At 44.3% G+C, this 27922-nt stretch overlaps 1 protein-coding gene across 3 annotated transcripts; it reads right to left on the bottom strand.

Moving 5' to 3' along the window:
* Positions 1–125: 125 nt before the first annotated feature.
* rassf5 (Ras association domain family member 5) lies at positions 126–27452 on the bottom strand. Of its 3 annotated transcripts, none has more exons than XM_022197297.2 (6): positions 26606–27452; positions 12975–13102; positions 4746–4859; positions 3032–3365; positions 2829–2944; positions 126–2629 (listed from the first exon to the last, which is right to left on the bottom strand). In XM_022197297.2, exons 1-6 carry the CDS (start codon positions 27333–27335, stop codon positions 2486–2488), a joined length of 1566 nt encoding a protein of 521 aa, XP_022052989.1. In that variant the 5' UTR covers positions 27336–27452; the 3' UTR covers positions 126–2485. The 3 variants fall into 3 exon arrangements, with proteins under 3 accessions (XP_022052989.1, XP_022052990.1, XP_022052991.1); XM_022197298.2 differs by lacking the exon at positions 26606–27452 and adding an exon at positions 20721–21734; XM_022197299.2 differs by lacking the exons at positions 12975–13102; positions 26606–27452 and adding an exon at positions 9366–10531.
* Positions 27453–27922: the final 470 nt, after the last annotated feature.

Here is a 27922-nt window from a genome sequence, read left to right on the forward strand (position 1 = left end):
ACACCCCCTGCCAAAAGTTGTAGGACAGGTTCTACTTTATTTGAATGAGACAGTGTCCTAAAACTTTTGACAGGGGGTATACGTAGGCTTCGGAGACATGAAGAAATGAGAACATTACAGTAAAGCGATGTTTACCTTTTTATTTCATCTTAATATTCTGTACAGTTCTACTGATATATTTATACACACTTCTTCAAATAAAACAAAATAAATTGCCCAAAAAAAGCATTAAGTCTCAACATCCTTGACGTAATATCATGAGGATGGTGTGAACTATGAAATAAATAAAACACACACACACGCACATGCACTCACACTCACACTGAGGATTTGTTGGAAGGACACGAGTGTTAAAGGGACTGGGGAGAGAAAGAAAACATCCAGCACCACCCAAGAAACACATGCAAAAGCACCCATACATATACTCAGGCACCTGTGTGCTGAATCACACCTTACATGGACACAAAGGGGCACATGAAACAAAAGGCACTGCCAGCAGGAACAGCTCAGGCTTTGGGTGGTGATGGTAAAAAAAAATAAAATAAAAAAAAAAAGGTCTGGGTTTACTGAGAAGCATGTGCTTATGGACAACAGGCCTCATTCATTAGTATTTCTATGGAATCAACGAAGAAACAAGAATGAGTGAGAGTTTTTAGAATGTTTTGATGAAAAGCATTAATTTTTTGAAACATGCATGCCCAATAGTTTTCTTTTGTAACCTAATTTGCAGCTGAAATGTGCTATTGTAATACATGTGCACTCAGTGCATGTCCTGATACTCAATAAGTGAGGCCCATTCAGGGAGCGCTGATGACACACAGACACTCATTTTAAAACACTATTCACATTTTCCTCACTGCCCAAGATGAGCACACACACCAACCAGTAGGAATGATACAAAAAAAAAAAATCTGAATATTCATAATTACAACAAAGTTAAACCTTGTCACTCTTTTTCCAGTGTCTACATAATACATATGCATTGCAAACACATCATTGGTACATCATAGCCATTATCATGAATTTTATATGTTTTCATTTCTTTCTTTTTTGGGTGGAAGGCAGGGAGATAAAAGGAAAAAAAAAACATAAATGCATGCCCTGCCCCAGATTTACGGGCCATTTACTGACCTGCATCTATATGTGCAAAACAGAAGCTGGTTTGATTTTTTACATACTTCACCTTTAATTTAACAAACTTCCAATTGTCTCTGATCTTGTTCAAATCCTCTCAGTAGATCTGCCCCTCTAAGCTTTGGTGTAAAAGTCCTCACACATTCAAATACACCCCCAACACATGTACTGTATGTAAAGTGTATCAGTAAAGGTATGTGGATTGCCTCTCTCAGTAGGCTTCATTTGCAGGTGGAGCTCATGCAAGGCTTGGTGAGATCAGGATTTATGCAGGGGCAAGGAGAAATGATACCACAGTTATCATCTGAGAAAATGTTAGGATTGTGTGTGAGTGTTTGGAGGAGCGAGGAGAGAGGCGCTAACAGGGTCTGATTGAAGATCTCTGCCAGCGAAGCACCTGACAGTATCTTCATGTCTTCAAGTCTCGTCACGTGGCGTAAAGGACAGATAAGCATGTGCTAAAACAGGGTGGTGCAAGGTGGAAAAGGGTTCTATTTCCTCCCCTTAGGTTTACTCTTTGCTCAACACATGCTCCCTGAGAAAAATCAGAGGATGGATCTCACTTTCTTATACCTCCACTCTTTCTTTTCTTTGATTTGGAAGCAAACAGCCTCCTGCTTCCTACTCTAGCTTAAAGCAAAGCACCAATAACCAGTTCTCCAACCCCCAACTCAAAACACACACACCCCCCGTCACAAATCCACATCTCTTCAATTTCAGCAACAAAAATAACATCTGGTGACAGGCAATACATCAATTTCAAGAAAACAACAAGGAAAAAAGAAAACAGTGTGATTGTCCTTCCATCCCAATGAGATGCAGAAAAAAAGTAATCATGCCTTGTGTGTTAATCCTAACTCTATGTGCAGGGGAGATGAGCTGAGAGAGACCCATGCATAAGTAACACTTGCAGTAGCAGCAGCAGTAGCAGAAGAAGAAGAGGGAATCTTTAAAAAACACCGTTGATTCATATCAGTCCCAAGTGAGATCTCAAGTCGGAGTTACAGTACAGATCCTTCTGGGTGTGTGTGTCCTTGGCAAAGAAAACACAACTTGTCCAATCAGCTCGAAGACCACACACCCTGTAGCCTTTCGCATCACTTTCAACTCCTGATTCTCTCTGCAGGGAGCAGATGTGTGGATGGTGGGGGGATGGGCTTGTATGCGTCCTGAGAAAGGATATGCAACTGTGTGTGATTTGTGTGCATGTTTGTGTGTGTATGTACGTGGAGCGTGAAGAAAAGTTCCGCTCGTGCTCGACTCTCTGAATAGATTCTGGGGGTCTTGAGGGATCAGTGTTCAAAGGGTCAGTGTCTCCCTGGGTTGAAGTCATAAGGTAACAGGTGAGGGGTCAGGGGTCATGTTTCCGTAGGGCCTGCTCTAGTTTCTGTCGGTAAACTGCGTATTTTTGCTCCACTGCTCGAACACGCTCCGTCTCCTCTTTCGCCAGTATTACCAGGAAGTTTTGGAGTTCAGGGACAGAGAATGCATGCCACTGTAGGGGGAAGAGGGAAAAGGAGAGGAGGAGATTTATATCCTTATTATTATTTTGCTGCTTGCCATCTCTAAATGTCGATAAAATGTATATAGACTCAACAACCCATATAATTCTGATAATTAAATAAATATTACACAAAGAACCTGCCAAATGTATATATATCTGCATGTTTATGTGTGTTTTGATGATTTCTTACCTCTACCTCTCCAGTCTCATTTTCCTTAAGGACAAAGCTGAGCTGCTCTGCATCTGGTCCTGCGATCAACCTCAGAAGAAGAGGACGCTCACTTAAAGGAAGCTTCTGGAACAGATCTGCAGAAAGAAAAATATATCGTTCAGCACGACACATTAAATGTTTTCTCCAAAACTGCGTGAGCCAAAGGTGTCTCTCTCCCTCACCCTGTCCGTCCCGGTGCGTCTGCCTGTACAACGCAAACTTGCGAGGATTGTCCAACACCATGAACTTCTTCAGCAAGCCCTGAATGACCTCTCTGGTGGTGGTCAGAGAGCTGATGTGGATCTGCTTCACACAGTCACATGGTAAGTAGAAGGACGTCCTCTTTTCAGCGTGTCCACAGTCCGTTGCTTCCTGGTCCTCTGGAGGCGCTCGGCTGCTGCCGCCCGTCTGCCTGGACGCTCCTTCTGAGCCTCCGGCCTCCACAGCAGGGACTGTGACTGGTCGACTGAGCCTCAGGTGAACCTTAATGAAACCCGTGTAAGATCCATCTGAAGCCTGGAGCACATGGGGGCAGATCGAGATAGCAAGAGAGGGGAGAGACAGTACTGTATTAATATGGGCACTGAGTTGGTGAGCACGATAGCAACTGGAAGAAAGTGCCATATTTTGGGCAACTTTCAATTTTTTGATTATAAATTTGATAATTTCCCATGCCACTGCATGCACTAATCTGTCAGTGAAAGCCAGGAAATATAAAAAATATTCCTTTTACTATTTAATATTCAACAAACATATTTTCCGAGATGTCCAACTGTTCTTCTAAAAATTACAATATAGAAGCTATTTTTTCTTATCTGTTTGACCTTTGCCACTTTTCCAAATCAATTCATATAATTAATTCCCGAATAACAAGTAGAAAAATGTTTGTTACTGATCAAATCATGCATCTTCAATGGCTACAGTACATCAGTTAAACTCAACTTACTGCCTGTGGGCCAACAGGGTGCTGGCTCCCCTGCTGACCATTTTCTCATTCACTATGAAACTAAAATGACTGACATGGGGATTTCTTTGTTGATTTAATACAGTAAATGTTCCTTGAGTTTGAAATTTGGTCTTCGTCATCTTGCTGTCTGACACCAGATGAAACAAACGAGCTAGAAGCGACTGAGAACTCGACTACTCCATGCACGCTGATACAGTAGTTGATCTGTGAGTCACATGGCAGGCATGCCCTAAAGCAGACCCTGCTCTTATATCTATGTTGCTCTAATTTAGGACTATAATTTACAAATGAACATCATGCTGTCTTCAAAAAGACTTGGAGCTAGCAATAGAGACCATAAACTCTTTATGACAATGTTTACAGAGGTAAAAATTCAAGTTGTTGTTTTCATTGCCATTCTCTTGTAGACTTTTATACAAGCAGACATATTTTTGCCGCCAAAGGTGTTGCCCCCTGGTGGCTGTGAGAAAGAATGCAGGGTTAAGGCACCAAGGTTGCCTTGATCATGGCCGCATTGGCTTCACTTTTCAGTGAGGAGGCTACATCCACCTTTTGTAGACATTTCACTGTTACTCATTTAATTTGAGTATAAATAATTTTAAAAGAGCCTTTTTATTGATTATGCATTTGATCAGACGAATATTATTGTTTGTTTATTAACTGTCCCCTGGCCTTCAGTGAATTTGCAAACGTGGCCCCTGGGTGAAACAATTTGAGTACACCTTTTGAGTATACCTTTCTTCTATCAGTTTCAAACTACTGCTGTCTTTTATTGCTGCTTCTGTAGAATCAATCACCACACTACATTTAAGCTCAATTCCTTATTTATTCTGTATCATTTAGGAAGTGAAAAATCTGAGGAACAATCCAGTGTCATTGTTGGTTTGACATTACACATTCGCCACCTACAACATGAATTAATAACTCACCAGTTTCATGCCATTTCCTGACACTTGAGCATTGTACTCTTCTATCCTGGACTGCACATCTTCCTCTGAAAGGTCTTTTGTTCCTCTCTCCTCTTCTTCTTTTGCTTCATTCTGCTGTAAGGTCAACAAAAGAGGAGAATGTCAGTATCTATGGACTGCTATGAGTAGTAGGAATGTTTTATTTTAACCAGCAGATGGCGCTGCTTTAACCTGCCATGTAATAAATAAATGGTCTTTTTTAAAAATCTTTACTCAGACTTATCAATAGACACACCTGAATCAGAGGAAACCTTCCACCATGCAGCCCGTTAAATAAATCGGGCGGTCTGACTTGCAGGTGTACTGGATGTAGTATTTGGTTGAAAATAAGCATCTAGCCTAGTTCCTGCATTATGGACCTCTCCTGTCCTCCATCTTTGGCATCCTCAGACAGAAAAACTGCTTCTCTGACTGTGGCTGATGGAGATTCTGACACACACACACTAAACCATCTCTTCCTCCCCAGCAGGGGGTTACACAGCAGTGCTGCAGCTCTGCTTGGGGAAAGGAAATGTTGTGAATGGGGCCAATTACACATTCACCATTATAGTACAAGTATATTGACAGCTTTGCCTCCCTCTCACTCTCACTCATTTCCCTCTGCGACTACGAATGAGAGCCTGAGAGAGGGAAGACACGATGAAGAGTGGGAGGCAGTGAAAGAAGCGAGTAAGGGGTAAGGAATGATGAAAGAGCTGCTGCTGAGCCAGCCTTAGCAACACAGAGTTTGACTAGGTTATTTATAGTACAGTGGGATGCATCCTCTCTATCTCACAATAGCTTTTTTTTTTTCCCTTCTACTCTTCGTTTGCATTTTCTGGGGCAGAGGGAGGGAGACACTGTGTGTGTGAGAGAGAACAAACGTGGGGCAGGGATTGTTTCTGGAGGGGAGTCCTCAGGTTGTGTGATGAAGTCACTTTTTCTTTCAGTATAAAGGCAGCCTGCATAAGTGTATATGTATGTGTGTGTGTGTGTGTGTGTGTGTGTGTGTGTGTGTGTGTGTGTGCGCACCAATGTCAACTAATGCTACCATGCAGAGTCCATTATGGCGTACCACGAGCCAAAGGAGGTGATAACATTTTAAAAGTGTGTCAACGTGTGAATGGAAACAACACCTCATAGCTCATTCTTTTTGACTCTGTTTTATCTTTCAAATCATTCATCATCAGGCACTCCTCAATGCACTTAAAGCCCTGCTATCATGTTAAATGCCCATGATGCAGCAGAGTGTAGAAAGAAGGTGATGCTGTTGAAAATGAAATCCTGCTTGCATAAGTTTTTCTGTCATATCATAATTCTGTAAAATGCATAAATAGTCACTGAGTTTACTGAGTCACTTTCACATGAAGAGAAATAACATAACGACCAATACATTTAATGAAACTCTGGAGGATAAATGTTGCGTATGTGTTCTGTAATTCAGGGCACAGGGAAGAATCTGAGGGAAATAGAGGAGTTGTGTCTAGAATTCCTCTCCAGCTGAAAGCAACAAAGTGAAAAGAACTTCGCAGGAATTCCTGTGTTTGTATGCAAGTTTCTAAATGTATCAGAGGCAGTGCCCTGCCCTCCCTTTCTGCATACCAGTGAGAGTGATCAGAGGACAATAGAGCGGGACAATGGGGCAGTTTTCACCCGTGAGAGTTCCACAAAGTCCTGACCGGAGCAGGTCACAGAGGAGCCAACAACCGACTGGACACAGAGGCAGAAAATGTGAAACTAAAAGTACAATCTGCACAGAGATAAATGTATGGTTACAAGAAAGCATAATTTCTTAAAGGACAAGCACCGTGACCAACTGTTTATGTGTATTGTTGGTATCAGAGCCTTACACTGACCGGTCAACAGCTGTAATTGCTTTAGTGTACATTATGTAGTCAGGAATCTTTAGAACTGCTGTAGGTACTTTACAGTCGTCTCCTGTTGTATGGAGCATATTCAGATTTATTGTCTGCGTGTTTTGCTGCATTTGTTTTTCAATTTTGTTTGACTTCTTACTTTGACATTAATCTTTATTGCTTTTATACAGTTACTTTACTGAAAGAGTCCGCATTTCAAATTTAATACACTTCCAGTCAATATCAGTGAAGATCTCCTTATGGTCAGTTAGCTGTCTATTCCATGCATGTGCTGAACACAGATCCAGTGTTCCTGCACAGAACTGGCTCTGTAAATGTGAAAAAACAGAGTGGTTCGGTTCGATGCATACAGTATTACAACATGGAGGAGACGGAGGAGAGCAAGAGAGATAATAAATCTTGCATGTGCTTAATATTTAAACATGTTAACTAGCTAAACATCAACAATCCTTCTCCAGAACCACAGACTCAATGTTTAAATTTAACTCATACACAGTGCTAGGTGTGGTACTCCAGGCAAAATAAGTACCTGATGAGACAGGTGATGCACTAATATGTTCTTTTTCCGGGTCACAACTGAGACTCCTAAAGGGGCATTGTACATACGAAGCACACACTGCTAGTATTAAGTGAAAGCTTTACATTTTTCTAAATGTTTAATTAATATTACAGGTGACAGATAGAGGTCCAGGTCATGTTATGTTGCTGTATGTTGAAATGCAGCTAAAATCTGAGGGATATTTTAGATTGTTACAAAAGTCACACATATACATGCATACATGCCATGCAGATACACACACACCCTGAGGGTGACATGAGTAAGTGCTGAAGCTCCCACGCTGATGAGATCAGACAAGAGAGGTCGTATGACTGATTGAAATGTCACCACAAAGTTGTCGTATTAAACCATGTTCCTGACCTGTTTGTGTGTAGAACCTGACCAGCTTTTAGTGAAGTTGACTCAGGACTGACTCTTGACTTTGACAGTCAAATAACAATTTGTGTGTGTGTGTGTGTGTGTATACAAAATTTGATGCACAGATACAGTACGCACACACACACACACACACTGACAACAGTGTGTGTCAGCACGATGCCATTACAGGGTTAAGTGTCAAGGAGGAGAAGCAAAATCGAGAACACATACTGATTCTGTTTCACAGCACAGAGACCACTGTGTGCCATCAGTGCCAGCAGAGCACACACACACACGAATACACATTACAGCTGGCTGGCAAATCAGGAGCAAAAGGCTCAGCTCTGGAAATAATTCATAAAGAAAAGAGGATCTCAACTCCATTCCCCTGTTTTGATGAATGTGTCTCTGTGTGTCTGTCTACGTAAACGCACACGCACACGGAGAAGATTTAACACAGTGACGCATATCTAATGCCTTCTACACAAAAAATGATGTCTCTATTCCAGGGTGCCACACAGATTTTTGCATACCTCTTTTCCATAGTCAAACAGAGGCAGGAACACTCTGCTCTGTTACGATGAACTAAAGGCCTATGCTGCTTAGTGTCAGAGGAAACAATTCAATTCCTGCTGAGGAGATTCGGCCATTCCCTGCCATGTTAACAGAGCTGCTGTATTATATTTCACATAGCTTCTATAAGGTGCCAGACTAATTGGTCCTCGTCACCTGGCAGCTTCTGTGCTGGCAGGCCAGACAGGCTAACCTCGATACCCGTCTGCATCAGCATGGCAGGAACCCTAACTCTGCACGCTGACAGCACAGCTGGTCAATTATTCAGAGATTATACCTTCTCCAAGTCAGACACCAAACGCAGTGCAAGACGAGGACAGCAAGAAGAAGAGGGCCGTGTTCTACATGAAAGCAATTGTCTGCATAGTCTGGCACTGTCTCATTCTTTCTCCATCTGTCCCTACAAACAGCTCCCTGCTACTGTGCAGACTGCAGCTAGAGTCTATTACACAGTTATGTGTGAAGTGATCAGACGTACAGTAGAGCAAAACAAAATCTCAGGAAGTGTGAAAACTGCCAACAAAACCATAAGTTGCCATGGTAACTAGGAAAGTACAGTTAAGTAGTTGCCCCACTCTCTCTCTCTCTCACACACACACACACACACACACACACACACACACACACACACACACACACACACACACACACACACACACACACACACACACACACTTGTGCAAATCTATCAGCTTTGTTTCTACGGAAACCTCTCCCACACACTATAGAGAGGAAGCCTCTATGGAATCTGTAGGTTTGGATCATTAACCTAGAATCTCTGTGAAAACACGACAAACACCGTCAGCCGCATTTAGAAGTTTAAGATGAAACCACACCGCAGCAGGTCTTTGCTCTCCAAACGCTCTTATCAGGCCTGTGCTGAATCTATACTCGCTGTTCACTTGAGAAATGAGCTGCCCAGAGGCATCGAGGTTGATGAGAAAGGCTTCCAAGCCGGCAGATCAATGTTACACAATGCAGATGTATGACACTAGCCCCATCCTGCACTCTCACATACAGTCACACACACACACACACCTAGACGCCTGCTTGAACATGCACAAACATCACCACTTCCTCTCCTGACTTCTGCTTTCTGCCTGCATGTTTTTGATATAGATTTAAATGGCAGTTAGTTTCTCAGCCCCATTCAAACACAAACCATCTTCTAGATCTGAGTTTGCCTGAATATCACAATTTCATCTGGCAGGGTTAAAGGTTGTCCTGATTCTGTACCTTTGGTGCGTGCTTGGGTTTGCGGAAGAACGAGGTCTTGGCTGTGAAGAAAGTGAAATCCTCGCTCTCATCATCCAGGCTGCAGTACCCGCTGCTCATGCTGTTACTGCTGGTCATGGAGGGGGTCGGCACCGTGTTGACAGTCATGGAGAGGTCCGAGGACGGTCACTGGTACCGGAGCAGCACCAGGGCAGCAGGCTGACAGCTTGAGGAAGTGCTGGATTGTCTTGAAATGCAGGGCTGAAGTGACACTCAGCCACAATCAGAGTCTAAACGTATCTACTTGTCCTTTGCTCCTCCAGAAAAAGTTGGTGCTCCTCTGCTGATGCATCCAGAGAGTTGAAGTCCCACCTGTGACGGCGAAACAGGCGAACTCGGCTCAGATTCGGCACTTTGGGCGCCACAGGAGAGGGGACCAGGAAATACGAGAGCAACCACAGAAGTGTCACTTCCTCCTGATGCCTGTGTGTGTGTGAGTGAGCGCTGTGATGCCGGTGTCACGAACACACACAGGTCATACAGTATATGGACCTAGCCAAACATACAGACATGTACACATTTACACACGGCTTGCCACTACCTCACACACACACACACACACACACACACACACACACACACACACACACACACACACACACAGATATAGGCACACGCTGGTGTCACGGAGTCGGCTTACAGGTTGGTTTCAAGTTAACCCTGCTCACCTGAGAGCACCTGTTATATCCACAAGCAAACACTCATAAAGGCATGCACGCAATACCACATCCTGCTCTGGTCCTGCTCTGTGTCTCAGTTCAATTCAAGTCCCGGGTGCAGAAGCAGCTCAATTATGCTGGCATTTATTTGTGTAAGCATCCATCCGTCCCCGGGGTCTACAGAGTAAACAGCGGCAGAAGATCTCTTGGCTGCAGAGACAAGACGTTCACAGATCCTGCACTGCCTCCTCTCTCCTCTTCTTTCTGTTGCTCTGGCAATACTACCAGAGCGACAGATTTCCTCCCACTCAGCTCCTCTCTTTCTTGCTCTCTCCCTCTCTTCTCTGCCTGTCTTTGCAGCCGTTTTGCTCCCTCACTCTCTCGCAACCTTGCTCAACCATCTGTGGTTGAGTGTGTTATCAGCCTGCGAGCACCCTCCCCCTTTCTACTCTCTCTCTCTCTCTTCTCTTCCTGCAAGTGACTGCACCCTGCAGAGCACAGCCACTTCCTCTCACAGAAGACGAGAGAGAGAGAAAGAGAGAGAGAGAGGCAGAGGCATGGGTAAACAGAGAGAGAAACGCTGATGAGGGAGAGATATGAAGCCTCACAGCTTCAGTTTTACATACGTAAGAGCAGCAGTGACAGGAAGCAGCACAGAGACTGGGCAAGATGGCTGCTGCTGATATTCTGCTGCAGCATGCAACATTTGACTAGAAACCGTCACAACCACCATGAATGTGGTTTTTATAGGAGCATTTCATTAATAGACCTAATTACCACACCGGAACCAGTTAGGGACAAACAGCATGATAAATCCAGCTGCACCACTACTGCTGATTTGATAGTAAAGGGTTGGGCTTTTGGTGCTTAAAGTAAGATTAAGAAAATGATGAACGACTGCCCTCACCATAGAGATCACAGTGACCTCTAACCTTACTCTGACCCCACAATCTGCCCTCTGACTCTGGCAGTGACACCCGTCGTCAAAAATCAGCTAAAGCCCCCATCACTGCTGAGATTGATTGTACACGTGTGCAATTTGTCTGCACATGCTGTATCTGTGCTTGGAATATGATTTTATAATCTGCTCAGATACAATTATAGGTGAGTTTATCTGCTATGGGAGAGCAGTGGCATTCAGCCTCAGGGTGTTACCGTTTCACTGGACGTCCTCCTGTCAAGTTTGAGTCAGCTGAAGACCGATTACCTACAGCTCTGCTCCTCGGCTCCATCAGTGTAATTACTATGGGAGAAGACAGCGAGCAGGGGGTGGGATGCTACAAATCCACCCTCTCTCTCACACACACACACACACAAGGGTGGGCAGTGAAAAAAATTCCAGTCGGCTTCCAGTCGATGAAACTCAGTAAGTGTGCTGAACGTGTGCGACTGCAGCAGTGTCTATGCATGTTGGGGTGAAAGAGGATCAATTTTTGCTGATGCACACACAATACAATAGAGGGGGGAGAAACACAACCACACACACACACACACACACACACAGAGCCACGGCTATAAAACAAAGCACAGGGAGAAAGGGACTGCAGGAAATAAACTGTCATCTCTGCTCTTGTCTGCAGTACTAGTAGCCTGTATGAACCAAACCAGAGTGACTGCAGAGACAGGCTTCAGAGTTCGCATAGCTCCCAGACAGACTTCATCAACGCTCACTCAATTTTTACTTGCGGCTCATTATCTTCAAATGACAGAAGCAGTGGTGAAGCTGGACTCGACTACGTTAATTAGTTCCAGTAGTTTGGGGGTATTGAAAGAAACGAGCATGTGTTTGTGAAAAACTGCAAAAACTGAAGTTTGCTGCTTGGCACCAAACATGAGAACAGATTTCTGGGATTTATCTTTCTCCTCAATCGCTCCAATATTCACCATCAACATGTTTCAGGGCTGCACGGCTGCATGTGCATTTGCTCATGCTCTCCAGAAGCGTAGTACTACCTGGCACACTACCAGGGGTCGAATTTTGCATTTTCTGGCCCATGGGCATAGAAAAGCTGCCAACATTTTGCTGCAGGCCTGCGTGGTTATCCAGCTATCTGTGTGTGTGTGGATCACATCGCGTGGGTGACTGCGGTTGGGATGCCAAGAGCAGTATGCCGACTCACACTCTTTCAGGTTCCTGTACACAACCATGCGCTCACATGCAGTACTATTTTGAGGATGAATTTTACATAACTACTGTATCACTGGACATCCTGTGGCTTGTACAGTGGGAGAAAACTGAGACGTGAGCCATGGAATTAATGCAGTGTTGACCTCGCCATCTAGCTTTAATTCTAACAAACTGAAACAGCGGACATTCCCCACTAGCACACAAACAATCAGAGAAAAGATTAAACAAACACAGCTATGGTATAACTGAGGTCTCCAAGGAGAATAGTGATTAACCTAATGAGTCTGCATTCTTGACGAGATATGATGGCAGCAGGACCCACCACTGAGTGAGAGAAACAAAGCCAAACCACAGGAAAAAGGTGACAGACAGAGAGTGAACGTGGGAAGAGAGCAGGCAGCAGAGAAGGAAGCAGGCGGACGCTGATGTGACATAGCAGATTCTGTCCTGAGAACATTCTGTGACCAAAAAGGCAAATGAGCCCATAAATAAATTCATAAGTAGACAGCTGGGTGAGGACAGCGTGTTGTAAAAGTGAAGGATGGTTACGTAAAGGTGTAGTCATGGAGAGATGCTGCAGAATGAACCCTGCTGTTACCCAATCCTGACTCATGCACACCTCTGCAGTGCACAAACTTGAAGAAACTTCCGCACAACGTTAAACACACTGGAAGCGTTTTCTGTACCTTCGTGCTTCTAAAAATGGCACAAACAGCTCCCTGTGGCCTTTTCTCAAGTCTTATTTCATCTAATGTAGTGTCATTTGCCTTTTGAAATACTCACTCTGTGTTGAGGAGCTGTGGAGGAGCAGTGGCTTGTGGGAGATGGAGTTTCTTCGGGCTCTCTGTCCCTTTGGTTGCAGTCGAGCTGGACGTGACTCTCACACTCCAGATGGCAGGTGTAGCTGCAGTCTGATGAGCACAGACACACACCAGTCAGAAACAGGAGTGGACACAAGGACAGACCAAACAGTGAATAAAATGGCGGTGCTGATCTAACAATGTGACCTTTGTATAATGCTAATTTTGTAAGTGTATGAGTAAGAAATGAGGAGACATGTAGTCATGCAAAAACTCCCTTTGCACAGAAAACTGGCTCCATCTAGTGGGCTAATGTCAGAATCACATGCATGAGCTTTATGGGCAGTGACAGTATTCATCAACCCCTCTGAACCCTGAGCAGAGTCTGAATGTTTTTTGTTTTTTTTTTGCCTGTGTCACATATTTAATCACTGTGGGCTCATTTTTCACTGCAATAAAAACTTCTGCACCTCTATGGAAACAGTACAACCATGGAGAGAAGTACAGAGAACTCTAAAATGTCTTCTGTGCAGCTGTACAGTTGCAACCAATATGTGCATCATGATGTGCACACAAGTGCTCTCTACATTTCTATAGATATCGAATTATTGTTGTTTTTACTACCTCTACAAATTGGCTGCTTTTTAAATTAATATCAACACATCAACTGCTGAAAGATATTTCCCCATGCTCAACTCGATGATAACTTGCTCCTCTGTGTGACATTTTTGAGCCATGCTGCATTTATTGTACAAATCAAGTGTTTTATTTTCCCTTTCAGTCTAGCTTGTGGTATCGCCTTTGCTCTGAAGTTCAGCTGAAATGTCCCTGAATTTTAGTCATGTGATTGTTGGTCACAGCTGAATTCCCCCATGACTTCTCAGTAGCGCTAAAGACCTCAAAATGTTTTATTTTTTACAGGATTTTTACAGGATCTAGTTTGAGCAAATGAATGCTATTTTTGGCATTAAAAAAGAGGCATGTCGATGAAGTAAAGTCGATGAAACATCACAAGTTTAAGCTTAGATTTGGTTAATTTTCTGAATGGAACCGCACATTATTCAAGATTTCCTCTGCCTTGTAAACCCACCGGTGGGTTTTGGAGCTCAGAGGGTTCACAGAGGACAACATGTTTGTGTATAGACTGATTTAGGCGACACACCTGCACAAAAGGTGATCTGAATAGCTGGTCTACAACCTAACCTAACATAGCAACAACAAAACAAGAATTCAAGGTGACTCTTGGGTTATTTCATCCATCAGATAGCAAGAAATCAATTAGAGCCAAATTTGATTACACACAAACACAATCGCTGCTGGTTCATAATGGATATATAGGATCCAGCACAAAACAAATAAATAATGTAACATAGATGTAATGTGTTGTAACAACGAATGGACGCACTGCACTTAAACACTGAAGGCCAGCATGGAGTAAAGTAGCGGTATAGCAGCCCTGATATGGTCAACTCCCAACTACCGCTCAGCTAAAAAAGAATAGATTCAGTTTCTTCCCCTAAAACTTCTCAAAATAGTCCACTGTTCTTTAATTTCTAGTGGGTTCCACATATGTCAGCCTCTGCCTGTTTATGTCTCGCAGACTTTATTGTGGCCACGGGCTTTCCTACCGAGCCTCAGATCTCACTTCTCCTCAGCTGGTGAGATAATCCATGCGAAAGCGAAGAGAGATCTTAAAGCTGCGGGGACAAAGAGAGAACTGCAGTTTGGGGAAACTCTGAGTCACAACCCTTTTATGGCCGTCAAGCAGGAAACCTTCTCAGATAGGCTGCATGTGATAAACAGGATTATAATAAAGACCTAAAACTTGAACGTTTACGTAAATGTTTGCTTCTAAACAACATATTGTTTCCTGTTTCAACCCTTTGCTGTAGCCAGAGCTGAATAGATAAGCTGAGGTGAGCCCGGCGATTTTGCTGCCTGCTGATATTAGCGGGTCGCTGACAGAGGGACACCGCTGCGCCTCTCACACTCAGCATCACTGCCGTTGCCATGGTAACAGGCTTCTTGATGACCACTGCTGAAGAGAAGAGCTCTGCTTACATAAAGACACTGGCAGGATGCAATGTGTGGAGGTTTTCTGGCTAATAGCTACTTATAAACGTCATAATGATTATGCAGCGGTGCTTGGGAATGAAATGCTCCAGGGATAGTTCACGCAGAATACTTTGCTCACAAGAGCTCAAAGGCCAGCAAAACATAAGCATGTGTGTGGGACAGAGACAGGTTGGCTGAGAGAGGGTGTGAGAAGAAAAAGGCTGAAATATCTCGCTGACAGGAGGGATGTGTCGAGGAAAGAGGAGAGTTCAGATAAGAGATGCTCTGCTCATGACACTTTAAAGGTCACTGTAGATAGAGAGACAGAGGAAGAAAGGAAGCACACAGGGGAAGGGAAAAAGAGAAACTCCTTTCCTGTCCTGCTTTCATTTAATCAATCCATCCTCATTCTGGATCACTGACTCTGCCTTTGCCTCTACGTGTGGCCGAGCCGACTCCTCTCCTGCTGTCATCCTGAAGGTAGAAACCAGTGTTGGTTTTGGGTGGTGAGGATTTAGAGGACACAGCCCTTTTTCTGATAATCAGAAGGTTAGACAAAGCTGCTAAGGGAGCTGGAAAGAAAACATGTCATCTAAAGTAGAATCCTTATCCTGTCCCACACCTAAAGTATCCGTACCTATGCCAAATTGTGATTTATAGAGAATTTTTATTTGACTGGAAGGGTTAATCTAGTTGAAAATGATACTCACAAACGAGAAAGCAAGATAAAACATTGTGTTGGAGATGTTAATGACACATATTTGACATTTTTACTAACTGAAGTTGCCAGAGAATGCTTTCATTGTTTTCAGAAAAGACCTCTCCAAATGTTCCTCATACTTTTGCATGAATATGAATAATTTTGTGCTGAACTGTACATGATCCACAGCTGCTGTCAGCAAGTCATGCTTCATCCAGATTATTCCCACACTGATAAGTTACACTACCGCTACCTCTCGCATAAATAAACACACAACAAAAATGGCTTTTCAGCATTTCTGACCAAATATTCACAGAAGTGTTCATGAGAAGGGATCAGAGCATTGCTTTAGAGGCATAATTTTGACTGGAATTGAATTTACTTTTACGACTATAAGAGGTGTTACCGCTTGGATGTGACTTTTAGTGGCTTCAGTCCAGCTGGTAAATGAGAAATTCACTCGATTCAGCCTTTTTCTAAAGGTTAGAGCGTGTGTGTGCCAGCGTGTCGATGTAGATGTGTGCACAAGTGTTATATGTACCTACGTGAGATGCAGCACATGCATGTGTGGCTGCTAATAAGCAGGTCGAGACACAGAAGGGTTTCTGAAGGTCATGCAGCCGTGCTGACGCTGCAGGCACAGTGAGAAAAATGAAGGGGAATGAAAGAGAAACTGGGAGACGACGATGAAGTCAGCAAAAAGGCTTGTTTTTCTTGTGTTACAAATGTTGAATACAAATTGAGACAGACTCCTCTCTGGAGTCCTCGTTGGAACTTGCAGGGGTTTTCCCTTTTCGGTTCTCCGGAAAGTACACAGTGACGCCGACTGTCAAATGGAGAAGTTGGTTGAATTCAGAGTCACTGAGGCAGATCCCTTCTGCTGCGCTTTTAGTTAGTTTTGCATTCAGGTCCATTTCACAGGAATTGCTACCCTACTTCCATGCTTTTACTCCAAACTCAGCTGGGAACTACCTTTTACTCCACAGATTTGCTTTTGTTTCCTGAAGTCAGAGGAAAGAGCCTTCATGCTCCCTTTGAATGGAAAGTGCTTCAGTCACACAGAAAACTTCCACTGGACTCCTTTAAAGCATTTATGATTTGAGGGAAGCTAATCAAGCTGACGGCTTTAATAGACCATTTTATTCGATTTATCTTTTGTCTGGCAGGCTGCAGAGCTATGATTCTTTTGATTCTTTCTGCCTTATCAAGTTAAGCTGTCATCATTATTCCGCTTTATATAGCTTCGGATTCTAATACACTCACTGTGTGCAGGCTTTCCATTTATTTAGTAGAAAAGCAGACATATATTGGACACTATTTGATATCAATCTGTACATATTTTGTGTAATTTTTTAACCAGCACAGCCTTCTAAAATATGCTAAATCTCACTGAGCCATTCTTTTGTTAAATAGAGGTGCTATATAAATGTATAAGCTTTGATGACAGTGAACACACAGAAACATACACATCATCAGTGTATGTACAGAACACCAAATGACTGTAGTGACACTGTAATAACGTTGTGTCCTAAACACTCATCACAGAGCTGTAATGTCTGGAGTCTGTGTGTGTTGTTTCAACATGAAGAAGGGCTCTGGTGTTGTGTGTCTCCATGGTACACCGGGTTTTGTCACTTCCACACATCAGGAGACACGTTCACAGACTCCTTCTTTGTCTCTGAGCCCATCATTCCAGTCGGACTGCTTTTAAACCAGCACTGCTCAGAGAGAGATCCCGTACCATAATGCAGATTGATAGATGGCAAAGACGCAGCCTGAGGAAACTCTATCAGTGCAGTGGAAAGAGATGAAGACGCTCAAACATTCAATATGTAATGATCTATATGTGGCGGTTGAGTTAACTTCCACTGCTGCAGTTGGGTAGATAAAACAAAGACAGGAAAAGGAGAAGCTTCGATTGTGGTGCGGTTAGTAAAGACAGTGCTGCTCTAAAAAAGAGGACACTCAGATTGTCTGCAGGAGGCTGCTATAGCAACATTTGTTATGATCACATTTCTCATTTTTATTCTTTAAAAAAATAGATTTTTTTGTTAGATCAGAAACGCAGGGAGCCACGCAATTGTCCCATTTCTTCCAACGCAACCTGACACGTTCCTGCGAGTGTTAAAAAACTGGACTGAAATAGGAATGGGAAAATGGGGGATGTGGGTGGTTGTTATTCTGTGATACAGTGGGTGTGGGACAGACAGCGGAGGGTAAAAACACAGATTAGTTTCTCAGGTCACGGAGGATGTCTGTGTGGCAGCAGATAGAGATGTAGTGGGGAGACTTAGGGAGGAACATGTTGTCTGGTTGGGGTCAGAGGGGGTACTCTGGGGTTAGGTAGCTATTACACAGGGGCGAGGATATTAACAGACGCTAATGAACCTAAGGGGAGCTCGGTAGGTTTTATGAAGGAATTAAGAGCAGCTTTGGGGTCTTTGGGGGTTTTAGCTCGTCTGATCCCATCATAGCTGGTTCAAAGCAGTTATCCATGTTCTCCTACTGCGTGGCTCATACACATCACTCACATTACTGTCTTCCATTACCATTTTCACACATTTAGTCTCCTCCTCTCCCTCGTTCACAAACACACAGCAGCACGAAGGCTTCCTGTGTCGACCCACCAGACAAACAAATCTAATCCCAAAGCTACATAAAATCTGACCCTCTTCACTTGGACATCTGTGCCTAAACATGTAAACAGTAATTTCATATTTGATACTGACATTTGTAATCTCCATCACCACTGAGTCTGTCTTCATCTCCATCTGTGCCACTACAGATGCTCCCTGAATTAACCAAACAAACGAGAGGAACCAGGCTTTAATTTGTTTGTAAAGGTTTATTCTGTTCGGCGAACTGCAAATAAAAGCAGCTGAATGCTTAAAGGGGTGTTTTTTTTTGCTTCTTCAGATTCTTTTAGAGGCTTGTGACATTGTTACCGAACATTTCAGGGTTATTTATATCACAAAGAATGCAATGTGAAGCTTTAACTGAGTGCTCAGCTCTGTTCATATTAACAATCAAGTTTGAAATCATTTTTTTTTAAATCAGTTTACTGCATTTTCCTCATGTGTTGTGGCTGGTTACTACCATCCTGCATCTGTCCATGATGATGTTGTCACATGATGACAACTAAACCATCTCCATGGCAACAGAGCAAACCGCATCAGCTGATGAAGAGATGTGGCTGAAAGCTCCAGAAACAAAACAAGAGAACATGACACATTTCCCAACATACTATATTTTCTAATGACTTCAAAGTTTAAGAATGAACCCCAAACCTCAGTCATTCTGATGCCCAGTCCAGTAAAATGTGTTACACTGTTTTCCACCCATAAAAAATGTATCAAATGTGTACCACAAAAGCCTATTTAGTTTTTAATTACGGTTTGCTTGAATTAAAGGGTTTCTGCAGTGATTTATTGCTACATTTCTATGAAGTTGGATAGAAGAAGCAGCCTTTTTCCAACGCTGAATTTTATATTTCCACAGTGCAGTAAAAAGCAGAAATTCAGTTCTGTTTGTTGTCATGAACAGTGTCTTTCTGCTTGATAAAAGTCCAGATCTTTTAAACTCAGTGCTTCCACTTCGTCATAAAAGTTTTCTCACACTTTAAAAGTCTCTCTTTGCATGCTGAGGATAACTCATGACAAGTACATCTGACATTGTTTTGTAAAACTGGTGGTCCTGAGAAAGATTTATCCAGTGAAATATATATGTAATGGTGTCAATAACAACAGGGGCCTCAACACAAAAAGCCTGTTAAAAGTCTTCTCCTAAAACACATTATTGCCCCTCCAACCACATTTGTGGTTAGAGTCACTAAATTACTATCTTCCAAGCACTTTACAGGCATCAAACAAGAATTCCCAGACAGCTGGCATCATCCACGATTACAACCTACTTTGGCAGAAGATAAATATAGCTTGAAGATGCAGTAGAAGAGGAACCGAGGACTCCAGCTTGCACCAGCTCATTCTTAAAAGGATTAATTGGGTTTCCTTACAGGGAACACTGTCTAAAAATAGCCATTATCTGTCTGCAGTAGCTTGTGCTGTTGATGGCATTTCTAAAGCTTTTGAGGCTGCAGCATGACGTCACTCAGGTGGAGCGGTGATGAAGAGCTCCCTGAGTCATGTTTGGTCAGACTCTTATCAGGATGACACAGGCCACACACACACACACACACACACACACACACACACACTGAAGAGCTACAGCAACACCTTTTTTTTATTCAGCTGTCAGTCTCTTGCTGTGAATGAATCAATGATTTTGCAGCACACAGCCATTTTGCTCTCTGCCTCTGTTCACCCCAACCACACTTTGTGCTAATGTTACACTATGCATTCATTACCATCACCCTCCCCAACACACCCCCCAAAAAAGGGACATTAGCCAGTTCTCTGTTTGGAGACATGATGGGAAAAATCGATGCCATGCAGCCTCCAGCAGGCTGTTTCTTTTCTCAAATTTCTGCTACAAATATGAAAGTCAATATGATAATTCACTTCCACAGAATTTTCTAGACAGATTGAAAAAGTGCAGGTTTTCTATGTTTGTCAGTGTCAGAGGTGTATTTCTGGAGCTGCAGCTTTCATCTGACCTGTTTACTGGACTGTTCTGCTATTTACCACCAGTCTGCAGCTTCTGTCCTCATGCTTCACACGCGATCTTACACACATGGACAATATGTGCTCTTACACAAAAGCGAGCGGGGTGGATCAGCCGATAGGTGGGTATAGACAAAGACTAACGGGGCTTGAGGGCATTGCAGTTCAAAGATAGACAGACTGGTGCACACAATACACAAATATTTTGGCCTAGAGCCGGCCTTTGAGGCCAACCCAGCTCAACCTGTCTACTCATCATCTTTTCAAAGCACCAACCTCTCTGTTCATCGCTCTGAACTGATCAGATTCACTCAATTTCCAGTTTTCACTACTTCCAACACTGTCATCTCCATACCTGAGGTGTTCAGCAGAGATCCGTTGGAGGACGACCGTCGGAGGATTCTCAGGCTGTCACTCCAGGAGCGAGACTTGGGCAGCCTCTTCAGCAGCCGCCCCAGCCTCCGCGACACCTGGCCGAAGCAGGCGCTGCCGGCCTCCCCCTCCGAATCCCCCCTCACCTCCTCCAGACACAGCGACACCTGGCCGAGAAACGTCCTTCCCACCCCTTCAACTCCCCCCGACCCAGCTCCCGCCCCGGCCTCCCCTTTGCTCTCCTCCTCCTGCCCCGGGACGAGAGGTGCTATCTGTGCCATGGACGGGGCATGGTGGCACCATCCGGCAGGCACCGTCCTGTTTGCGTAGCTGTCGCTGGACCTCTTGTCCTGCCGCCGGACGCCCCTGTCCCTCTGAGGGCTGCCCCAGCGCCAGCCCCCCCAGTGCCCCCCTCTGCCATCCCAGCGCAGCCACTCTGCCACCGGTGCCACGCTCCGAATAAACAGCCCCCTCTCCACTCGCTCTGCCACCCCTCCACCTGTACTCCTGCCACACTCCCTAATGCTCTCACCTCTGGACCTTCCTCTTTCTGCTCTGGTCTACACCTGGACGGTCTCAGCGAGCGGACATGAGCCCTGAATCTCTGCTGCGTTACTTGTTCCTCTCCCGTCCTGCTGTTTCTCTGTTATCACAGCTCCCTCATCCTCTCTCTTCCTCTCTCCCCTCTTTCTCTCTCCCTCTACTGCAGCACCCACACACTCTGCAGCAACAAACAGCCAGCTTAAAGAGACAGAGACCCCCAAATGCAATCACTATCCTCGCCTCTCTCTCCTCTCTCTCCAGCAACAGGAGCCTCTCTCTCTTTTCTTTGACTTCATTCATACAAAAGAAGCACTGCAGAGGTGGTTACCGACACCTCCTCCTCTCTTCTCCCCCTTTTTCTGCTTCCTCGTTGTGAAACTCCACAGCCCGGTTGATGGGAAGTGAGTCAGTCGTACTGTCTAACCCCATAACGGTGACATATCCTGTCAGTGTGAAGGACGCGCATCACCTAAAATGTGCGCGTTTGGATGTGTGGGTTGAGGTGATGCGCAGTCCGTCGGTTATTAATATGCACTGCGAAAGAGAAAGAACTACTGGGAGTTCTCCTCCTGGCCTACTTCTAAAATTGAAGAGTTTGGAGGAACAGGATGTGCTCACCAGCTTCACTCACAAGTGTATGACATAATCACAAGCAGCGCCATAAGAGGAGTTCTGCTCTGATGTCACAGGTTTCTCACTGTAGACGGAGTGTGATGTAATGTGTGCGTATTTTTAAAGCAAAATCCCTGAATCACCTTCAAGTACCATGTGCCTAAGAGCGTCTTTGTCATGTTCTTTCTGCCCTATCCACCTCTTCCTCTGCAGTCCTGCTATCAGTATCCACCAAGGGCAACCTAAATATAGCCTGCTTGAAAATCCCCACTGTTCTGCCATACATACAGCAGAGCGGAGCAGCGATGCACAGTGAGAAGAGCACTAAACACCGTGCAAGACTTTGTGTAAAAAAACCACAAAACCCTTATCTGCATGCCCTATATTCCTGGCTTCATCACGAGGCCAAAAAATTAGCGGCAGCCTGACGGGCAAAGACTCTCCGTGTTACTAAAACTAAACAAAAACACTCACTCATACTGAAGAGAAATACAGCATAGTAGCGGCGTTCTCTTCATTATTCAAAGCAGCTTTGTAGTCAGATTCGATTTGATTTCAGCTTAAGACAAAGGAGCACTGAAGGAATGTTTTGGCTGAAGTCTAGTTCAAACTACATTCATCGCAGGTCTGGCAGAGCAGCAGCAGTGGTATGCTGGGACGAGAAGGTTATGAGCCATTTAACACAAACCTCCTCCCATGTTTTCTTCTTCCACGGCAGGATTGAGAAGGCCAATGTGAAACGGCTCCAGAGACAAGGCCCGCACTGTGTCGACCAAGGGAAGGGGTGGGATGAGGAAAAGATGGTGTTTAAGGAAATAATACAGTCCCTGGAGAGACATCGGGAATGCCATAGGGCATAATGAAACAAGGGTCACTGTGAAGGTCTGTGGCACATGTGTTCACATGTGGGCCTTCCAAGAAGACAAATTCAGTCTGAGCTAATATTAGCTCACATATATTGTTCATGAATGCTTTTTCTTGTTGTGAAATTGTTCTCAGAGGAGCTGTGAAGTCCCGGGCGTTCACCTTGTTGCACAGAGCTCATGACACAAAGATCAGAGATATACAGGCTCACCAGCAGGACTGATAACAAACCAGCAGAGGAGATGCACACAAAGGCACTTTGAAACAGTTTCTGCAAACCATAATCTCTAATTTAGAGCTAAATTACCTCAATAATCAGTCAGGTGAGCGAGAGGCAATGAATTCACAACTATTTAAACAATCAGTGGGGTCATTTCTCAAGCAAAAGTAGCATTCTGTAGTTATGGCTTCCTAAATGTGAGATTTGCTGCGTTCAGTTGTTTTATATTATTGCTAATTACCTGTGGTTGAGCAAAAGGAACAATTAGGAAAAACGAAAGCTTCAAAGGGCTTTTTTCACTTCTTTCTGATATTTTATAGACTAGTAATAATAAGAATAAACAAGATATCTTTCAGAAAAACATCATTAACTAAGTCTCTAATTAAAAATGCATATAAATAGTGCTATTGGCATTGCTTTCAGACACCAATTTAGTAATTAAGGACAGTTTATAGACACCTATATGAAGGCTTCTAACACACTGTAATGTTTTGAGTGCACTTAAATTGCATATAAGGACATTTAAGTGTCTATTTTGCATTTCCCAATAATAAGAATTCCTCAGCTGAAGCTTTAATAGCTGTTAATGAACAGTTAACCCAAGAACACAGTGTGACATATATAATTGCATTCAATTACCAAATCCTTACAGCACTATTACTAATTTAAATACACACATCTGCTTAAAACTACAATAAATCATTAATTGTTCATCTGATGCTAAATTCTGAGGTTAAGGGCTTAAACTGTACAAGTCTCACGTCAAACTGGTTGACAGAGTCTAAAGAGAGGAGACGACCAAATCCAGTATGTCAGGCCACTGGTGCCACAACAGCACGGCTCCCTGAAAGCTGTAATTAAATATTAATCTGACGTCTGACTCTGTCTGTCTGTAATCCCAACGACTGCACTCCTGAGATATAATCCTGGGCTGGAGACACCCTGAGCTGGGATTAAGGAGGCTGCCATTAGCCCGCCCTGCCTGCCTGCCTTTCCTGACTGAAAAAAACAACTGAGAAATGACAAATTAAATCATGAAAGAGGCGTAAACAACCCCTGGCATGGCATTGGGATAGAAATCGGAGAGGAGCGGATATAGATGAGATACCGGTGTTAGTAAAAGGCCTGACTGCTGCACTTATCTGATATGTTTATGTGCTTCATTACTGCTCCATTAGGGCCTCATGCCACATATGGCTCATATATGTGTGCAGCATCCTAATGCATATCGAGTGAGGTCGCTGTAGCATAAATCACACGCTCATCTAGCTTTTAAGACGAGTAATAAAGAAAAAACAGAAACCCACAAACACGAATGAAAGCCAGCAGCTGAGAGTCGGAGGCTTATAAAACAGGAGAGCGGCAGACTATGAGGCCGGGAGCTGTGGCCAGATTGACAGATTCCTGTGTAGGGCAAGGCCACAAGTGTCCCAAGGGACACGCTGCAGAGCTGCTTCTATAGGCTTCATATGCAACAAAGCCAATGCAGATAGAGGGAGGGAATTTAAAGGAAGGCAGAGGGAGCAAAGCAACAAGACAAAGACACGGAATGATGGTTGTTTATGGTTGCAAGGCCTCCGTCTCTCCCTCCCTGTTATTTGCTGGGTGTAGTTGAAAGGAGACTCAGCCTGCGTGTGTGCTGCTTCTATTTTGGCGTTTAGGCTGCATTTCTCTCCCCCACAGAAATACCTTGAAATGTCTATATTTGCATTGCACGGAGACCCCTGTGACAGCCCTCCACGCTCACCTCTGATGTTTTCTGAGGGAAAAGGGAGCAGAAGTTTGCTCCAATGAAGCAAATTAACTCTCCTGTTGTCCTAATTTACAGGCACCAAAAATACTGATCTTGAATCAAAAAATTCAGCAAAAAAATCCCCCAAATTTCTGAAAATTTGCAAAACTGTCAGGAAGAAAATTCGAATAATTCCTTAAAAGTTCCCCCCAAAGTTTTATTTAAAAAGTTCCCCAAATTTGGCAAGAAAATTCTTGTAAATATTTCCAAAACAATTAGTAAAAATCTTCCAAAAATACCTAAAGTGATTACATATATATCAGTAAAACTTTTAATATTTTCTTTAAGAACATTCACAAAAAATCCGGCGAAATTCACTGGATTTTGGAAGATTTTTTTGTGAATGTTCTTAAAGAAACATTTTTAACATTTCTTTTCTTCCACCAAAAAAAAAGTTCAAAAAATTTCCCAAAAATGTTGAAAATGTGGACATCAGAAGTTTCACTGTGAAAATATATTTTTTTCCCCACATTTTCAAAACGGGTCAATTTTTGACCCGCAGGACAACACGAGGGTTAATTTAATCCATATAGAAAGCACTGAAGAAGAAAAAAATTTGTGAAGTTCTGGGGCTGTAAAGAAACGCCGTGTGTGCGTGGTTCTCTGGGTTTGTGTGTGAATAGAGCTCCAGTAATCTCTGCTCTCGCTCCAATGAGCTCCTGCTGATAGCACACTAAATCAGACAGCTCTGCAGTGCCGGACAAACTTGTGCCCTTTTCCTCCATCTCTTGCTCACTCCGACTCTCTTTCCTCCCCAACTGCTCTTCGCTCTTTGTCTCTCCTCATTCCTGTCATCCTGCCTGCATCCCTGTGTCCAGCTACTTCGCATTCCTTACTTTTGTTCCTTTATTCTCATCGCTTCCTATCCTCACTTTCAACCCTCCTTTATCTCGCACTGGCCGGCAGCCGCAGCCTCCTCATGACGGAGTGCTGCTGACACAATGCCAGCTCAGCAGCATCACACACAGACTCACACATACATCATGGATGTGCAGTATGTGCACACAGAAGCCACCACACACACACACACACAGATGTCATTCAGGTTGAGCTCCAACAGAAAGTACATGTGCGTGCATATTCAAGCTGGATAAAACACCGCCAGGTCAAATGGTCCAAACTTTCTATGTGTAGGTAGGAGTGGCGTCCAGATCTCACACAGTATGGGAACCCAGAAATGCATTTAAGCACAAAGAAAGGGCCTTTAATTGACCATTGACTGTATAATCAGTGAAAAAATGCTGCTTTCTCCTGCTGAGTACATCCTCTCATCCCACCACATCTCCATATGTACTCAGTTTCTCACATTAACTGTGCTGTAATAGACATTTCCTTTGTGTTGTAGGATTTAATCGACCCACCGCTGTGAATTCTACTATCTTTCCCATTTTCTTTGAGGTTGCACTTCACTGAGAGTCAGAGGAGACCCTGGGAGGCAAAGCTGGAAGAGCAAGATAATGGGCTTTCAGTGGAAGGATTTTGGTCTGTGGAGAAATGTGTTGGGAAATGTCCTTCCCTGTCATGCTGGCTCACTCATAAAGGCACATGCACCATTTTTGAATGTGTGTACAAACACACAAGCACCAGTATGGAAGAGTTTAGTACCCGGCTATGTGTGTCCTTCATGAAACAGCCCAGGGACAGGCAGCTTTAAGTCTAAATAAGCTGCATTCACTAACAGAGTCTCACTGAACACATCTCACAAAGGAAAATACACATCTGGATGAAGTGGGCATCACATAGTGTGTGTAGAAAAAATAATTTCTACTATGCAAATACAAAAACAGTGTCAGGACAAAAGAACTGGCTGCATGATTTGCAGTTCTGTGCTACTTACTTTGACACTTGAGAGCCTGCCCAGTGATCTGTCGGCTGCAGGCGTCGCACCAGTCCTGCGTAACGGGCTTGTCCTCGAACCGGTGTCCCTCGCCCCTCTCGGTCCTCACCCGGGGGTCCATCCCCTGGGGGAAGATGGACCAGGCCTCCCTGCGGTGAGGCTCCGTCCGGGCCAGTTTCACCACTCCGGTCCTGCCCTGCGTGAGTCGCTCCAGCGGGACCGACACCGAGTAGGAGATGGTCCGATGTCCGCTGTCTCCGTTCCGAGAGTTCCTTCTGCCGTGTGGCGCGTCCCGGTGCCGGTGCGCTCTTCTGTGTCCATTCAGCGAGGTCCCCCTCCGGTTAGTGTCAGCGTCCATGTTCCGGTTGCAATCATTGCTCATGTGCCCGGTCTGGCTCTCCCGTGTCCCGGCGGTGCCCCCGTCGCTGCCCGCGCTGCTCTCCTCTCTGTCCGGGCTACGTGGCGCAGCAGGGGCGGCCGGAGCCCCGCATCCTTCCCCGGGCATCCCTCCTCCTCTCACGGCCGCTTCTCCTCCTGCCAGTCCCGGACACGCTGGATGAGTTCCCGGTTCCCCGTCAGCGGCGGACCCCCTTCCGAACATCATCTTCTCCCAGGACGCTCTCCTCGGCGGCGAGATTTTCTTTCTGCCGCCGGACAGTTTGAAGAGCAGCAGCTGCGGTTCCGAGTCCAGCCGGTGCGGACCCGGGTGCTGCCCCACCACGGACGCCATTATCTAGTTTCCCGGTAGTGTGTGTGTTCGGCTGTACGGAGTGTGTATTAGTGTGTTTTGCCCTGAATGTAAACTCACTTCTCGGCCCGTCACGCGTGTAGTAGTGACGCATTGGGAACCCAACAGCTTTAAATGCCGAGAGCGCGCCCCTCCTACAGCTGCGGGGGCGCGCACTAATCCCAGCTTCACACTTAGTAGCATTTAATGAATTATTAAGCAGCTTGCTGCCTCCCCGGATAACAACAGTAAACTTTCTGACGACTCACTGCAATTTGTTAGCCGTTTTACTGCAGCCAGACATTTACTGTAGATGAAGCCACAGTTATAATCTTCTGAAACCACTGGGACTAAAAGTAGACTACAGAAAAGAACCTGGCACAAGACAGAAACCACAATCACAGATCAAAAGCTGTGGAGGGCAATCAGACTGGATTAATCAGTGTAATATGAAGAATATAATCATTATAATGATTTAGGTTTTACATTTGCAAAGAGTTTAAAAAATATGGCACAGCAAATTTCACCTAAGGAGCCACGATTTGACATCTGGTGACTAATCTTAGACTAAGTGAAGCTGTCTACATACC

This window comes from Acanthochromis polyacanthus, chromosome 5 (assembly GCF_021347895.1).
Source record: "Acanthochromis polyacanthus isolate Apoly-LR-REF ecotype Palm Island chromosome 5, KAUST_Apoly_ChrSc, whole genome shotgun sequence".
In the NCBI taxonomy this organism is placed as follows: domain Eukaryota; kingdom Metazoa; phylum Chordata; class Actinopteri; family Pomacentridae; genus Acanthochromis; species Acanthochromis polyacanthus.

Bases quoted from the DNA above. Each gene is read 5' to 3' on its own strand.
- rassf5 (XM_022197297.2), bottom strand. From the start codon at position 27,335: ATGGCGTCCGTGGTGGGGCAGCACCCGGGTCCGCACCGGCTGGACTCG. The intron at 4,860-12,974 runs GTGAGTATTTCA...TTGACCTTACAG, and splicing joins CCACAGCTCCTCAACACAGA to CAGAATGAAGCAAAAGAAGA. The intron at 3,366-4,745 runs GTGAGTTATTAA...CATGTGCTCCAG, and splicing joins CAGGAAATGGCATGAAACTG to GCTTCAGATGGATCTTACAC.